Raw genomic sequence first — 17,448 nt, 5'->3', positions numbered from 1 at the left:
AACACTTGTACATTTCAGCGTTGATATTCCAGCTCCTTGAAGCCTCAGATAAATTCTCTTGCTATAATCCATGCAAATTAGGATAGGTGTCAACTAACACTGTGGCACTTGGGATCCAAACGCAAGACAGTTTTGTTAACCAGAAGACCAGACAATTTCAAGGACTCCCATATGCCCTCGCGCTCTCCCCACCTCGGAGGAGTTGATCACACAAGCCACTGCGTGTTACCAATAATCTTCTTGGAGATTTAATTACAAGGTGAAATATGTCCAATTCTTTTATCCCATTTTAGCGGGATGACGAAGCAGCAGAACTACTGCAAATGTTGTAAACGCTTATTAGGATTAATGTTGCTTGGAACAAGTTTTTTATCACCTTAATAACACTATTTGTCACATGCCACGACACACGCCCAGCAAAGGTGTAGCAGCAAGAGCCTCGGCCATCCATCAAGCATGACTCTAATGGGTAGAAATTGCCGTTTGGAAGCTGCAGTGGCATAAATAAATGCTTTTTATTGTGGAGCACTTCTTGCGCCGCACCAATCTACAGACCATAAAGTGACCGTATTTTCCAAAGGGCCATGCGCACACACAAACATGGTCTGGGCCAGCACGTGCTTTTATAAACTACAGAATCTGCCCCTGCTTTGGCGTTCGTCCTGTTGTTTTCTAAACTGCCGCTAAATACGAAAGTCGCATCAGAAAACAAGGGCGTGAAATTGGATGCCGCGGCTGCTTTCAAACAAGGCCCGGTTCAACGAGCTTGGACTCCCGTAGGTAGGAGGGAAAAGTTGAATCATTCGTAGCACGGGTGGAATTGTTCATCAGTGGGTCTCGTCTGGAGGAGCCGTGAGCCCCTCAAGAGGGCCCCAGGGCTGAATCCCCTGCAGGGCTGAAGACAGGAGCTGGGGCTGACGCTCTGATCCCTGGGGCCCCCAGGTGGGGCTGAATCCTGAGAACTGGTGCTCCCTGAGGGACAGAAGCGCTGAGCCTGGGGCAGTCGGGGACACGGGGGGCACTGCTCCCCCAAACTGCAGTGCAAAGACCACAACAGGCCCTGGCGCAGCTCCACAGCCACCCGTCCGCCAGCAGTCAGAGTGGGACGCCAGGGCCAGCAGGGCAGAGGGAGAGCTCCTCCCCTTCTGCTGCCGCCCTCAGCTCCCAGCTCCCTTTGCTCCTGCAGAGACAGCCAGTAAAAGTACCTGGGTGGGGCAACCTGGCTCCATGGCTGGCAGACCCCTCTGGAGACAGGGACCACAGCGGAGCCCTTAGCGCCGAGCCCCTAGTATCCCTGTCCCTAGACGCTGAGCCACCTCGTCTGCACCCACCCCTAGCCACCCCTCGGCCCGCACCCAGCCCCTAGCCACCCCTCGGCCTGCACCCAGCCCCTAGCCACCCCTCGGCCTGCACCCAGCCCCCTAGCCATCCCCCGGACTGCACCCTGAGCTACCCCTGTCTGCACACAACGCCTAACCACCCCCTGCCTGTACCCAGCCCCCTAGCCATCCCCTGCCTGCACCCACCCTTAGCAATCCCCCAGCCTGCACCCAGCCCCTAGCAACTCCCTGGCCTGTACCCTGACCTACCCATGTCTGCACACAACCCCTAACCACCCCCTGCCTGCACCCAGTCCCTAGCAGCCCCCTCCCATCTCTGAACAACCACTGACTTCAACATAAGCTGCATCAAATTTGTTGCACTGGTCCTTTAGTGGCGGGGGCAGGGCTGGAGGGGAAGAAGGGTAGTGCCAAACTTCATACACAAGAGACGGGCTTTAGGCACCTATTTTTTTTAATCTTGGCCTTAAAGGAAAAGTAATATCCCCCTCCCCATGCCAGCGCTGGGAATGAAAACGACTGCGCTGTGCGATGGCAGCGCGGATCAGAAAACGCAACCGACTGGATTAACTAGCTCCTCAGCGCAAACGTAACAGGCAAAAGTGGTAAAAAGCCAAGTCTCAAAATGGCTGCCCCTCCACTTCTGCCCTGGTTCAGTTCTGACCGCCACACGGGCAGACTTCTGCAATGAGCTTGCCAGGCCGATGCTCAGGGCCCGTGGTGTTACCGGGAACCCGGGACAGATGTCTGCTTCCAAGTAGCATTTTCACCTCGATAAAAACATGTTGGTTTTATTTTGAAATTCGGATAGCGGGGCTCTGAGCCCAAATTCAGAGCAAGGAAATTGGTTGGAAAGATTGCAAAAAGTTGGTTACAATTATATAGAAAGCAGTCCCCCTTTTGCTCACACAGGAGAGGTTTTCTGGCTGTTGTTGAATCCGAGGTGCTCTCTGCATCTCCCCCGGGGAAGCTGTTACATTTGCTCTGGAGTCTGGTTGCCTCCTAGGCCTGCTTTGCTTTCCTCATTCAGGAGAGGTGGGCAGGATCTCCGCCGGGAAGCACTAGAATTTCTGAAGGAATTTGAGAACCAGGTCCCGCAGTTTGACCCGCAGCGTTTCGTCATTGTCACAGATGATGTGCGTTGAATCCTCTTCTATCTGAATGAGGGTTTCTGCCTCCTGCAGGAGCACAATGTGTCCCTTGGCTGTATCCTCCACCTTCACGTCACTGAAACCATGCTGCAGGGGGTGGTGGGAGAGAAAGAACACACACACATTTATGGAGTGACAGTGAAATATTGGGGAGGGAGATGGTTTAAGGGCCATAAAAGACACAGATCGGTGCTTCAATTTTATAACACCGAAAAGACAGGGGATTGAAAGCTACTGTAAGTAGCAAACTGTTTTGTAAGCATTAGTTATAAGCCCACAGATTCCTATGATAAACACCAAGCTATTGTCTACTCTGCGACACGGCTGTAAGGTGCGCGGTGTAGCCCTCTTTGTCGGTAGGAGAGCTGTCCTGTCTATTAAATAAAACCACCCCCAGTGAGTGGTGGTTCCTTTGTGGGTGGGAGTCTCCCACTGAAAGTGCTGTCCTCACTGGTGCTTTTTTCAGTAACACTTATGTCGGTCCTGGAGTTTTTTCACATCTGGGCCTGACAACAGTTTTACCAACAAAGGTGCAGTGCAGCCACTGCCTAAGTATTATCCCCATTATATAGATGGAGAAATTGTGGTTCAGGGAGATGAAAGCCAACATTGGCAGAAATGGCAATTCATTGTGGGTGCCCAGCTTTGACAGCTAAGGCTCGAACGTAAGAGGCATGGAGGACATGCTATTTCCTTGACTTCCAAAGCAGTTGTGAGCATTCAGCAGCCTCGGTGTGGGGGAGAAGGGGGGAGAAAGAGGGGAATCCGGCCCCTAAGAATCACGAGACAGCCAAAAAGAAAGGCACCCAAAGTTAATCAGCCCTTCTGAAAATGTTGGCCAAAGTGACTTAGGACCATACACCAGCGACAGGTGTAGGAATAAAACTCTGACTCTAACCCTTGACACTGCTCCCTTCTCTACCAGTGTAGCTCTGTTCTTCTGTTCATTGAACTGCTGGGTAAATATCACCATAAACAACTTCTCCCCTCCTCCAACAGCTGACCACCTGGCTCTTTCAGGCGTGGATCCAAGGAGTACATGCAGTAACTTTAATTACTCCTTAGTTCAGTTGATAGATTTTTTTCCCCTCCAGGCCTCAGAAAGCAGAAGCTGATATATACCATGCATTGCCATGAGGCTTCCTTCACTATTTAAGGCTTTCAGTTTAAAAAGCCCTGTGTTAGTGGGGCTCACTTCTGGGGTTGTGTGAAGTTATGCCAAACTCGTAAGAACATAAGAATGGCCATATTGGGGTCAGACCAAAGGTCATCTAGCCCAGTATCTTGTCTTCCAACAGTGGCCAATGCCAGGTGCCACAGAAAGAATGAGCAGACCAGGGAATCATCAAGTGAGCCCTCCCTGGTTACCCATTCCCAGTTTCTGACAAACAGAGGCTAGGGACACCATTCCTGCTTATCCTTTCTAACAGCCATTGATGGACCTATCCACCATGAATTTCTCTCTCATTTTTGAACCCTGTTACAGTCCTGCCCTTCAAAAGAGCCTTTGGCAAGGAGTTCCACAGGTTGGCAGTGTACTGTGTGACAAAAAACTTCCTTTTTAAACCTGCTATCAAATAATTCATTTGGTGACCCCTAATTTCATTGGTGACCCCATTTGGCTAGACACCATTCCTGAGGTTTCCAGAGCACAATGCCAGGGTCCAGGAAAGGTTTACATTTTGATGCAGGGCAAAGTTATTTGTACAATGACAGAAGAGCAGAGCAGGAATGACAGGCCACTGAGCCTATCCCGAGAACAAGATGGCGCCTTGTAGAGGCATCCTGGAGTGATTTGTGCAATGCAGTTTTAAAATGACTAATGAAATGGGGCTTCCAATGCTTTCCTGGGGAAGATACTTTGTAGGCAGCAGAATCCCACTCCTGCCCCACACAGAGTAGCTATGATCTCTTCACTCTGTTGTGTCTTTTTATGCCCCTTTGGACCACCTCAGATAATCCCCTTTCCTGCACCACAGCAGCTTCCTGGGCTCTGGGAAAGTCCACCTGCCCCTCCCGTATTACAGGAAATGTCTGTTATTACCTTCTCCAGGGCCTGTACAAACTGGTCCATGGGAATGGAGCCACTCAGCAACGGCTTTAAAGGTTTGCATTCTGGCGCGTCGTCACTCACCCGCTTTCTCTTCTTGCTGGCCAGGGGCTGTGCGGGTTTTGGAGGGGGCTAAAGGCAAGAAGGCAGAGCAACAGACCAGTTTATGACAGCAGGAGTAACCTGTGTGAGAGCTCTGATGGGAAAAGGATGAAACGGACGCCGGGCTCCCTTGCCTGCCCTCCCAGGAGCATCGGAAGCTATTAGCTGTTCTGGGTGCCCAGCCTAGATGCTTTAGGGGAGCCCGATGTGCAGAACCTGCTGAACACCTGCTCTTGCAGATGCAGGCCTCGAGGTTTATACCATTATTATTGATTTGGCACCTGTACCATTTGCTGTGCTGTGCAAGCCAAAATGGGGCTTTCCCCAACCTAGAAGACACACACAAGTCAGGCTGCCCTGGCGAAGCCAGCGGGAGGAGCTAGTTGCTGAGTGTTCTGGCTTTTAACGATGTCTGTAACTTGCTGCTACCTGGCATCGCAGAAGCCAAAAATCTAGATCAGCGTTTCTCAAAGTGATCCGCAGACCCACACTGAGAAAGCCGCTAATGGGCCCGCTCCGGTTTGATTATTTACCGTCGCCGCTGCCACGGAGCCTCCAGGCTCCCGTTGCCTCTGATTTGACATTGGCAGTGCAGGGGAGCCACGGGACACAGCAGCCTGGGCCACCCCATTTCCCGCAGCTCCCCATGGCTGTGAACAGCCAGCCAGAGCCAACGGGAGCTGCGAGGCTCCGGCCCTGGTAAATAAACAAACCGGAGCGGGCCCATTGGCCGCTCTCTCGGATCGCTTTGAGAAACACTGATCTGTAGGGATGGCAGGGAAGGATCTTGCACAGGCAGGCCTTGGGAAAGGATCGTCTGGGGGAGTTAGAAAGTTTGCCCAGCTATGTGAGCAGAGTCATGCTGGGAAGCAGCCAGCTCCTCCTCTGTAGGGGAGGAAGGGAACAGAGCAGCCAAAATGCCCTTCTACCAGGATCGGAGGGGGATGCAGAGTAGCCCGAGCTGCTGATCTTTTCTCAGGCTGGAAGGGGGGAGATGAGCAGGAGGAACTCAGAGGGCAGTAAAGTTACTCGGCAAAGAGCTAGGGCCCAACTTCTGTTGATTCGCACAGACGTGTGTGGGTGAGGGACCAGGGGAAGTGTGCAAGGGCATCAGCGAGCAGTACTAGTGGGAGCCTTAAATGGCGACTCAGAACAGACTTTATCGGCAGACTTGGGTCTTTGGGAAGTGAAGATGGAGTTGATGCAGGGGACATCACAGTACACTCTTTGCCCTTTGCCCTAGCAGACTCTGCCCCTAGATAAGAAGGAGTTGGGGAGAATTGTCCATGCTCTGACCACAAGGAGCATTAGGAGAAGGGTGGCAAGAGAGTCTGCATGGACCATGTTTGCTTGCAGCAACTGTCTGTGCCGCACAGCTCTGTCTCAGTACAGCAGACTCCTCTGCTATGTCTGTCACCTTGTGCTGGGGGTTACCATCAGCTCGGGTAGAAAGTCACGGCTGGTTGCCTGCTGAAGTCCTAATCTCCTGAGTAACTGTACCAGGGCAAAGAGTCTCTGGGCCTACTCCCATGTGTAATGTTACTCCTGCATGAGCGAGTGTCGGGTCAGGATCGAAGGGTTTACCACACACAGCTCCAGAACACTCTCCGGGGAGCAGGGGAATAAGCTCTCTCAATGTCCGAACCTTTACACATGGGGTCAGTAGGGAGGAGGCTGCACCAATCTTTATGCCTGGGGGAATTCTGCACCACTGCACATGCAGAACTTGTGCAGAAATTAATGGGCTCTGGTGAGAAGGGGGTAGGAGTGCTTTGGTGGGTGGGGGTGTGGCTGGGCTGTGAGGATGGGAGTGTGGGTGTTGGGCCTCCTACTGCGCTCTAGGGGGAGGAGGCAGAGAAACAGGAACTGGTTGTCATAGGGGTTTCCTTAATGCTCTACTCCGAGAGGAATTGTTTGTGTTCGTGCAGTTACAGTCATAATTGCACTGCTGGGCCTTTGAAATAAAATGACAAAATAATGGAAACTGGTGTGAGGCTGTGATAAAAGCAGCAGCTAGACTACCAAGCTGTGTGGAGGGGACAGATCGGTCATACAGAGGATCACAGAGATGTACGGCTGGAAGGGGCCTCAAGTCGCCTCGTCCAGCCCCTCGTACTGAGGCAGGATGAGGTATATCTAGACCCTCCTGGCAGGTGTTTTTGGACATGCTGTAGGACGGCCTCTAGCACAGAGAGAGGTGGGATTTGTGCAGCATTCGCAGGGGTGCCCATCCCAGAACCTCATGGAGCGGAGCTGCACCAGGGTCCCGGCACACCTCTGCACAGAGTCAGGCTGGCTTAGGGACAGGACCTGCCACTTCACAGATCCACTAGAGCAGCGAATTCCAAAGTCCGTGGAAAGTCAGGGGCTGGGTCGCCTTGCTGCAGGGCGACCAGGTGAGCAGCAGGGTGCTAAGGCAGTTTCCAGGAAGCAGCTAGCAGCAGGCCCGGCTCCTAGGTGGAGGCAAGTAGCCAACTCTCACTAGCCAACAAGCAAACCAAGCAACAGGACAAAGCCAGTCCCTTTGCAAACCAAGCCCAACAGGAGCGCCGCCCATTTGAGCTCGGCAAGGCCTGGCGACAAGCCAGGAACCAGCCAATGGGAGTGTGGAGCCAGAGTTTGAGGCGGGGGCAGGCTGTGGAGCTGGACCTCCTGCTGGCCACTTCCAGGGTGTGGTCCCCTGTGCCAGGCAGGCAGGCGGCCTGCCTCACCATCCCACTGCCTCACCAGGCGCTGCTGGAGGTCAGCCTATGCCCCTGCAATCCCCTGTCCCAGCCCTGAGCCCCTCCAAACTCAGAAACCCCTCCTGCACCCTAAACACCTCATCCCCGGTTCCATCCCAAAACCTGCACCCCCGAAACCCCAGCCCAGAGACCCCGCCCACCTACTGAACCCCTCTGCCCCACCCCCCGCCTTCCCCCAAGCCCCTCATCTCTGGCCCCGTCCCAGAGCCCACACCCCCAGGCAAATCCTTCACCTTCCACACCCTCAAGCCCGGGCCCCACCCTGGAGCCTGCGCTCCAGACACAAGATGTACGGATTGGAGGGCACAAGCATCAGCAATTTTCTTCCAAGGACAGAAAGCCGCTGTCCTAGACACTGCCCCTACCAGGCAGTGCTGCGCGAGCTGCAGAGCTCCTGCTTCGTCAGGCGCACGGGGAAGGATCCTCCCCCCAGCGGAGCGCTGGAGAACCTCACTTTGCGTCTGAGCCAGGGCAGCTCGTGGGCTGGATTCCAGCCCGACGGCCATTTGGATCCGGCTTCCACACCCCGTGTGTGCGTCTCTGAATGGCGTGCCCCTTCGAGTTGGGGAGGGGTCCTCTGTGGCCTGCCTCCACCCCAAGCACCATCCTCGGAGCCTCCTATTAGCCAGAAAATGGCCAATGGGAGCTGCCAGATGCTTGTGGGCATGTGCAGCACATGGAGACCCGCTGCCCCTGCTCCCCACAAGGGGCACGTTGTGCAGAGACACGCTGGCCCCAGCAGCCAGCTGCTCTTAGCAGCGTGTGTGGCCAAGGTAAGTACCTCCCAGCCAGAGCCTGCACCTGGCACCCCATCCCCTCCTAGACCCCAACCCCTGCCCAAGGTCACAACCCCCTCTGCACCCAAACTCCCTCCATGCCCCAGATCAGAACCCTTTCCTGAACCCAAACCTCCTCCAACTCCCCAGTCCCTTATGCAGAGCTCCCTCCTGTACCCAAACTAGGGATGTTAAATATCGGTTCATTGTGAATTCTGATCGGTTACTCGACTATTCTATAGTCCCCGGGTGGGGTCGGCAGCCAGGGCGCTCCAGTCCCACACCCGAAGAGCCCCCTGCCACCCTGTGCTGTTGCTTCTCTATTAGAGGCAGCAGCGTGTGGTGCCAGGAGGCCACCAGCTCCGCTCGTGGACCGGCTGCCTGTTGCCCTGGGGTGGCAGCAGCCCCTGTCTGGGGTGGGTCTGAGCTCTCGGACCCGGCACAAGCTGGAATGGAGCCAGGCTGCCTGCCCTCCCAGCTCCTAATGCACTTAAATGCAGACCTGCAGCAGGGGTAGGTCCTGGGCCCGGCCGAGCTGCTGGCCAGCCTGCTAAAACATTGACTAGTGGGGATGGGGGAAATGCATGTAGTCTATAGCATTAACCGATAAGCTTGTGTGTATCGGTAAATCGACTCCACTATTACATCCCAATCTCAGATCCCGTCCCTCCCTCCATTAATATTGTAGACAAGTGCGGCCCCTGACCCCTTACCAAATTCTTAGAGTGGCCTCCCATCGAAAATTATTGCCCACCCCTGTGCTGTGGGGCATGTCTGCCCCTCGGAGAACAGAGCATTTTGTTTGCTTAGGGGATGGAGGTCTCCCCTCAGGATTGAGGGCCATCTGTCTTCTACTCCATGACCACCAGCTGTGAAAGGCTGCATGCTGTCACTCCAGTAGCTGTACTAGGGACAGACACTCCTGTCATCTGTGGCCTTTCCTTATGAATCCCCCCACGCCTCCTTGTGTCTCAGCGAGGCGCCCCGCCAACGAAAGCAGCACAGAGATTGACATGCAGCCCACTTTCCGTTCCAATTATAACTCCCCAAGGAGTCCAGCCTCGCTCAGGCATACTCGGCAAGAGCATCCAACTGCATCTGCTGCAGTGTGGGCACCAGTGCTCGCCAAATGGGAAGGGCTGGCACCCAGATGCCAAGAGAGTTTCCGCCAATCCCCGTCACACTGTACCTGAAGCACATGCTTGTTGTCTTTGGTATGCAGCACGGCAGAAACTGTTGCTAAGGAAATGCCGGGCTTAATCTCCAAGGGCACCAGTGAATCTGCAAGCTGAAGCAAACAAAGGATTTTGTTTAGCAAGTGATAAGCTCTGAATTCAGTGAATCCAGCTGCGATTTAAATTGGCAGCTGGATGTTTTTAATGGAACTAATGAACTGGAAACACAGAGCAGGGTGCAGTGACAGAGCACTCCTCCAGACCCTGGCATTTCCCCTCCTTGTCTCTCTCCCCTTCGGGTCTCAGAGCTATTGACTTTTGTGTTGTTCTCAGAAGTGCAGATGGGGGAAGGGGGTGCATTCAGCGGCAACTTTTATGTGATACAGTACAGTAGATATAGTCAGAGAAACACTTGCATTTTCAAAAGCGTTAGCTACGCTACTAACACCTCTGATTACTAGGACTCTACGTCTACTTTGGCAGGGATTATGCTGTTTGTTCACATCCCGGACACTGAAAAAATCAAAATCAGTTTTACAGCCAGGTTCTTAAGTGAGTGGATTGTAGAGTCTGCCGGGGAAGTCTCATTTGTGTGGAGTCAGATCGTTACAGCGCGTGTAAGTGCTTCTGTGGCTTTTTGTTTTCACTCAGAGGTTGAATTTGTCACAGCAACCTCTCAAACACGCCTTGCCCATGGGGTTTTGAAGAGAGGATGTGGCAACACATGCTCCTTGGCCAGCACTGTGGGTGCACAGGTTTGCAGAAGGTGGGCAACTAGGAAGTGACGACGAGGAGCAAATTTCAGTCACCCTCTAGCCTCTGGCAGACTGTTGCCAACTTTCATGCTTACGCTGTAAATCAGCCCCCCAACTTTCACAATCACCAGTACACAAGCTAATCCCATTTCAAATCAAGCCCACCCCTAACAGAACCCCAACACTCTACGCGACTAGGTCCTCCCAGCATGCAGTCTAGAACGGTAGGGAACTCACTGTGCGCTCCTGAACTCTCTCCTCCGTTACCCCTGCCTCACCTCTTTCTAGCCCCTGCCTGTCAGGAGCCAATAAAAAATAGCAACAAGCTCCAACAAGTTCCAAGCCAAACAAAATAAGCTAATTGGCTTTGAAGCTCTCTCATTCATGGTAAATATCAGTTTTACAAATATGTCTCTGGCCCCAGGTGTAATTTTACACAGCACCTACATACTCATATGCACACCGAACCTATTCTCACTGTACAAAGAGATGTCCCCATTCACTCTGGAACTCCCCCTCCCCAGCACATCTCAGCAGGGGAAATCTGAACAAGCGGACAGACCTTGCAGAGTGGGCAGGCTGACTCAGGACCTGCCATCCCATGGAAGTTAGGGAAATAAATTCCAGAGGCGGGGCATTGGCCAGCAGCCTCTACACACACAAATTCAGCGTCTCTGAGCACAAGCCTCTCGACGGTCACATGCTGGCGAGCCAGGCCCAGAAAAAGAGCTATGCTGGGCCCAAGCCAAAAAGCATTTTGAGGTCAGCAGTAAATGCCTGGACTTGCACCAGCAAACTAGAACCCAAGGCCATTCTTGGGGCCCAGATGTTCTGGGCTCCCTGCCGGAAACAGCCCTGAGCCAATGGGTATTTACATGCTGCATCTGCTGACTTTTCCACTTCGTTTCCAAAGGTAGCCCCAGCAGAGGGCACTGCAGTTCTCCATCATGGCCTGGATGGGAGGGAAAAGCTGCAAACTCCTAGCCAGCCCAAGATGGCGACCAGTGTCCTTGGGACTCAGAAGCTGCTGGGACTCCGGATGGTAGAGAGCTAACTAAAAGCGAGCACAACCACTGACTGGAGGAGCAGAGCCCTACTCCACTATCTTCCCACAGCTGCCCCCCCACGTCCCACGCAGCATCACGCAGCCACCCCGTGGGTAGAGCCTCTACTAGATTTCTCTCATCTGATCCTAGTCCTTTGCTCGGCACCCACAACACGCCAGATTTAGAGGACTTCATCGAGGGCGCTAAGCTCCCTTGAAACTTCAGCCACTCATCTCTGTGCCTAGCTGAGAGCAGAACTCTTTGGCCCGGAGAACCCAGCCAATGCCTGGTACATGTACAGCAAGGTAACAGGCTGTCCTGCTACTGCCACACACTGTTTTCACACCTGAAAAACAGGAGGAGAAGTGCCATGTCATAAGGAGGAGGGAGAAAACAAGGGTGTCATAAAGAGGAGAGAGAAACTTGTTCATCTTGGCCTCTGAGGATAGAACAAGAAGCAATGGGCTTAAACTGCAGCAAGGGAGGTTTAGGTTGGACATTAGGAAAAAGTTCCTAACTGTCAGGGTGGTCAAACACTGGAATAAATTGCCTAGGGAGGTTGTGGAATCCCCATCTCTGGAGATATTTAAGAGCAGGTTAGATAAATGTCTATCAGGGATGGTCTAGACAGTATATGGTCCTGCCATGAGGGCAGGGGACTGGACTCGATGACCTCTCGAGGTCCCTTCCAGTCCTAGTATTCTATGATTCTATGCATTACACCGAGATGGGGCTTGCTCCCAATGCAGGCCCAGAAGGGTCAAATGCCTGGCTACAGATCACCCGGCAAGTCCATGGCAGAGTTTGGAAAAGGAGCATGGGACTATTTTACATGGACGTACCATATTACCTCTCCACAGCGAAAGGTGTGGGTACTATATGCTTCCCTATGGAGGCAACTGCATCCTTGTCGCAAGGATGTTATGTGATCGCAAGCGGTAGAGGCCGCGATCCGTACAATTTCGAGCAGAGGCAATGTGTAGGATTTCCAGAGGCAATTGGCATTGGCCTGACCCCACTCCCAGCAAAGGAACGGGCATTTTGCCATTTTCTCCAGGGGCAGCAGTTAGGTCAGCATTGAAACATTTCGGAAAACCTTACCCAGTGTCACTCCTCAGATGTGGCCCATGCTATGATGGCGTTTCAGAACAGCTGGCTCAAAAAGGGATGGATCGATGTTTTCCACAGACACACAATACACACTCACACAGGCGGCAAAACGTAAAAGGAGAGCAGTACGCTGGCAGCTTCCTATTCAGCCTCAGCGTTAACAATAGCAACGCTTGCAGAGGTATAGCGCACTGCTCTTTGAAATGATCGAAGGCACTTTGGCTCTCTGCCCCTTTGCACTGTGGAATCAATACAGAACTGACTGTAACAAAGAACACAATGAAAATGACAAATCCCGTGAAGGAAGAGATTCTTAAATCAAAGCAGCTGACTTGCATGGAAGTTCTGAGAGTGCCTCTTCTGTCTCTGAAGCACTCTGCTCTTCCCAGCTGTTGGGCAGTATGGTAGCCATTAGCAGTCAACAGCTCTCTGCCACAGGCATTCACTTTTGCTTTCTGAACGCTACCGCCTCATCTTCCATTTATCAAGAGTTACCTATTCTGAGAACTGAAGGCCAACAACCCGAACAGAAGGTTATTACATCGCATGCAGAAATGCAACAAGAAGGAAAACTCTACCCCTCATTTCTACCCTAATGCCACGGCTATTGGGGATGCTATTGGGCATTTGCGTAAATGTGTAACTGCTGGAAATGTTAGGGATTACACATTTATGGGGGGAGGAGGAGACACATGGAAACCGGTGCTGCCGGGGCGCTGCGAGCACTGGCTCGTTCCTGTTCCCCCCTCAAGCCTTTGATAAAGAGGCAGCAACATGGGGGCAGGAGGCTCTGTGGGAGCTGATATGCACAGGGAGCTGTCCTGAAAGCCGCTTCTCATGTGTACCAGCTCCCACCTGCCCTTCCCCCTCCTCGCTGTTGTCTCTCTATCAGAGGCAGCAGCGCGGGGGGTGGGCAAGTGGCTCCAAGGGGGCTGGTGCTCATAGACAGCTGGCTTTTAAGCCAGCTCCTCCGTGCATCAGCTCCCTCCTGTCGCCCCTCCATACTGCTGCCTCTGTGGGAAGCGGCCAGGGGGTGGGGGAGAGACAGCTCCACAGAAGCCAGCACATGCAGGGACCCGGCTTAAAAGCCTCCCCATGTGTATTAGCGCCCACCTCCCTCCCCCCACTGCAGGAGGAGGGGAGAAGAGGGGAGGAGAGTGCAAGTAGTCGAAAGGATTAACCAATAAGCCCAGGCTTGTCGGTTAATTGTGTAATCAATTGCACCTTGGCATCCCTAATGGCTATCATTGTGGAAGCCATGAAAACACTGATAGAGAAGAGAAAGTTACTCACCAGTGCAGTGATGGGGGTTCTTTGAGTGCAGTGTCCCTGTGGGTCAGCCCCGTCCCTAGCACTTCTGGTACCCTATGCAGCCGCTGTTGTAGGAGGCTCCAGCTCCCCTGTTAGTTCCCCAGGGACATTGCTCAGAGGAAGAGACTTGGGGCAAGGAGTGAAGTGGGGGCAGAGCAGGAACAGGAAGAGGCATGGCCTTAGGGGATGGAGTGGAGTGGAAACCAAGAGACGGCGTGGTGGGGGCAGAGCAGATGGGTTGTCCTGGGCTCTGCACGCCCCTAGGCATGATTCTGCTGGATGTAGCTTGGGGCGTGTGTGTGCAGGGAGGAGCTGGACAGGGGATGGGGCTGGTCGTCAGAGACTGTAACTCTGCATATGAAGCACACAGATGCCAAAGGCACCACAAAGTTTGGGGCAATTTGGTGCCCCAAAATTGTGGTACCCTACACAGCTGTGTATTTTGTGTTCTGGTAGGGATGGTCTTGCTGCAGGTGGTCCACTCCAGGTGCTGGTGTGTCCCGGTGTCTTCACTCAGAGAGTTTTGCAGCCGTGCCTGTCTGGGTCGTGCTTGTGTAGAGCCTGCTTTGCACACTGTTGCTGATTAAAGGAACGCAAGCATGACCCACGGCCCTCCTTGCGGCCACAGAGCAAACATAACTCTGAAGCAAAGGGGAGGAGGGTGAATAATGGAGTACCCACAGGGACACGCATCCAAAGAACCTCCAGCTCCTGCTCATGAGAGTAAAATAACTTTCTCTTCTTTGTGCCACTCCAGGTGACTGAGTAGCAGTGTACCAATAAGATGATAGGAGTGGTGGAACAGGTGAGGCTAGTACAGATATCCTGCTTGGCAGGGCCATATTAGAGGTGTGCATGATAGCAAGGAATAGTATAGGCCAATCTAAAGGCATCCGAGGCCCATTTGTCAGTGCTGAAAGTCAACCAATCCTGGTAGAATGCAAGTAGGTGGACTGAAAATAGATGGGCAGGAGGTAAAAGCTCTGGAGTGGGAAAGAACTTCTAGACCCTTGACCAGACCTTCACATTTTGCTTACTGGAAGGCAGTGGCTGGGGCGCCAATGATGACAATGGGGAGGGCTGATGTTGTGGCCTCTGTCTGTGTCATTGTTGGTCATAGGGTCTCCACTGTTGTTGAGAACAAGAAGTCCCCTGGTAAGACTGATATCTAAATTGGTATCTTCTCATGGCCGGTATGTGGGTGCTGAGGGACCATGGTGGGGCACGAGGCTTTCATGACATGCAATACCTCATTCATTTTGGAGGCGAACAACTTGTAGCTGTTGAAAGGGAGGTCTTGCACAGTATTCCGCAGCTCCCTGGGAGACGTTGTGGAGTTGAACCCTGAGGTTCAGTGCATGACAACAGCGGTGGATCTAGCTGCTGTCAGCAGTGTCAAGAGAGGCCTAGAGTGTGGTGTGTACAACTGTCTGTCCCTCTCTGATCAGAGATTTAAACTGCTGTTTCCTGTTGTCAGAGATGGCATTAGCAAAGTCCAGAAGCTTTCTATAATTTTTGTGGCCATGCTTGACAAATAATGCCATGTAGGTCAAGACTCAGAATTGCAGCATAGATGATGTATACACTTTACATCCAAAAAGATCCACCGTCTTACTGTCTTTATCTAGAGGGCATCTCTTAAAACCCAGTGAACTGGGCATGTTGTTAACAGTAAGAGTCCTCTACTGGGGAAGCAAAAGAAAAAATAATTAACAGGGGTGAGCGAATGGAAACTGCTCTATGTATAAATACTAGAACTAAATAACTATGCTTTATCTACAAGGGGAAGGATTTTATCAGAATTGGGTACTCCATCTCAGGCTGGGAAAGGTAGAAAAGGAACTAAGGGCTCTGGGCTGTGTGTGTGATACAGGTTGAACCTCTCTAATCTGGCACCCTCTGGATCTGATCAGTGCTGAAACAGAGAATTTGCTGAACCACAGGAGGCCAATATTGTCTAAGAGCATTACCAACACTTCCACAGCTGACTGGGCTCTTAGACGACATTTAGGAATAATTTAGAGCTAAAAAACAGCAAAGGACACTGCAAACTAGGATTGGTGGCTGTAAACAAACTTTATGGAACTGTGGGAAACTTGGCCACATCCATGATAAATGGACATCTGGCTAGATCAAAACATGCCGGACCAAAGATGCTGGTGGATCATAGAGGTTCAACCTACACTTTAAACACCAGCAATGTGCGAGGAAGGCACGTCCTGAATGGCAATGCTGCAAAATTCTCTGAGTGAAGGCACAGGGACATGCCAACACCTGGAGCAGAGAAACCACAGGGACATCTCTTGAAGAAGATCACGGAGTGGTATTAATAACATTAAAATGCTGGTGGTGTTCTGATTTCCTTTCATGTGCACACTTCTAGGAAGAATCAATATTATGATAGCACTGGGGATTACTGTTATCAATATTTAGATTGGGAGGAGGCAGGTTTGAGTGTGGCTTGCTGCGGTTTTTAGCTGGGTTAGTTTTACACGCTTTACTTTTGTGATTTGGTCTGCTTCAGTTTTAATTTTTACTAAAAATGTCAACCTATAAAAGATTAAAATTGTCAGTGCTGCACTGGAATGCAGTCCCACCAAGTAAGAGAATGGCATGGAAATTTGTTTTTGGAAGTTTCATTATTGACAAAGGCATTTCACAGAGTTGAGAGGGCCCTTGGAAAATAAAGGCAAAATTCGGCTGCCCAAAAACATTCATTGCAATAGTTCGGCAATTCCATGATGGCATGTTTGCTTGTGTTATGGGTGATGGTGAGTCACCTGAATCATTCCCAGTCACCCATGGAGTCAAGCACAGCTGTGCATTGGTCCCAACCCTAATCAGCATGTTTTCTGTTGTGATTACAGACGCCTTTCGTGATGGTGAAAGCGAAACTGGCATCAGATACCAGATTGATGGCAAGCTTTTCAACCTGAGGAGACTGGAGGCAAAGATGAAGATACAGGAAGTGACTGATCCTGATCCTCCGTTTGATGATGACCGTTTCCTGAATGCCAAATCTGAGGCTGACATGCAGCAGAGTATAGACTATTTCTCTTCAACTTGTGACAATGTTGGTCTTACGACCAACATCCAGAAGACAGACGAGATGTACCGGTCTGCACCAGGAAAGCTTTACATAGAATCTCCTATCAGAGAGGATGGCCAAAGCCTTCAGGCACTGGGCAAGTTCACCAACCTCAGTAGTACACTATCACATGCAGCTCCCATGGATGAAACCAATATCAGAATTGCCAAAGCAAGTGTGGCCTTTGGCACACTACATGCAAATATGTAGGAATGCAGAGGCATTAGTCAACAAATAAAACTGATGATCTATAAAACCAGTGTGTTGCCAACTCTGATGTATGCACATGAAATCTAGAGGATGTACAGAGGCCATGCAATGAAGCTACATCACTTTCACATTGGCTGTCCAAAGAAGCTGATGAGTGCCAGATGGCAAGACAAAGTTCCAGATCCTGAAGTTCTCATATGGGCAGGAATTCCAAGCACCCATGCTCCATTGATGCAATCACAGATGATATGGCCAAACCATGTCACCAGAATGGCAGATGAGCAACTGCCAAAGATCTTTTATCAAGAGCCAAAGGAGGGAAAGCGCACTCAGGGAGGCCAGAAGAAATGTTTGAAAGACTCCCTCATGTTATCTTTGAAGTGTTTCAGCAGTTACTGATTGGGAAGATCTTGCTCTTGAGAATCTGAGAATGGCCATTCTGAGTCAGACCAAAGGTCCATTTAGCCTAGTAACCTGTGTGCCAACAGTGGACAATGCCAGACGCGCATGATTGTTCTACCTGGCGAAGTCTCATCCATACTGGAGCTACAGTCTATGAGCAGAGGAGAGTTGCTGAGGCAGAACAGAAG

General features: G+C 51.7%; 1 protein-coding gene across 5 annotated transcripts in view; it reads right to left on the bottom strand.

Moving 5' to 3' along the window:
* Window positions 1-1,776: 1,776 nt before the first annotated feature.
* Window positions 1,777-17,448, bottom strand: part of INTS9 (integrator complex subunit 9) — a 92,524-nt gene continuing 76,852 nt past the window's right edge. For all 5 annotated transcript variants that reach the window (XM_075923266.2, XM_075923268.2, XM_075923264.2 and 2 more), the window contains exons 15-17: window positions 9,353-9,451; window positions 4,536-4,673; window positions 1,777-2,578 (exon numbers count right to left, since the gene is read on the bottom strand). In XM_075923266.2, the coding sequence (XP_075779381.1) occupies window positions 2,402-2,578; window positions 4,536-4,673; window positions 9,353-9,451 (414 nt within the window). In that variant the 3' untranslated portion in view covers window positions 1,777-2,401. The remainder of the gene's footprint in view (window positions 2,579-4,535; window positions 4,674-9,352; window positions 9,452-17,448) is intronic.

Source organism: Pelodiscus sinensis, chromosome 3 (assembly GCF_052426305.1).
Source record: "Pelodiscus sinensis isolate ZL-2025 chromosome 3, ASM5242630v1, whole genome shotgun sequence".
NCBI lineage: Eukaryota > Metazoa > Chordata > Testudines > Trionychidae > Pelodiscus > Pelodiscus sinensis.
This window is presented reverse-complemented; position numbering and strand designations above follow the sequence as displayed.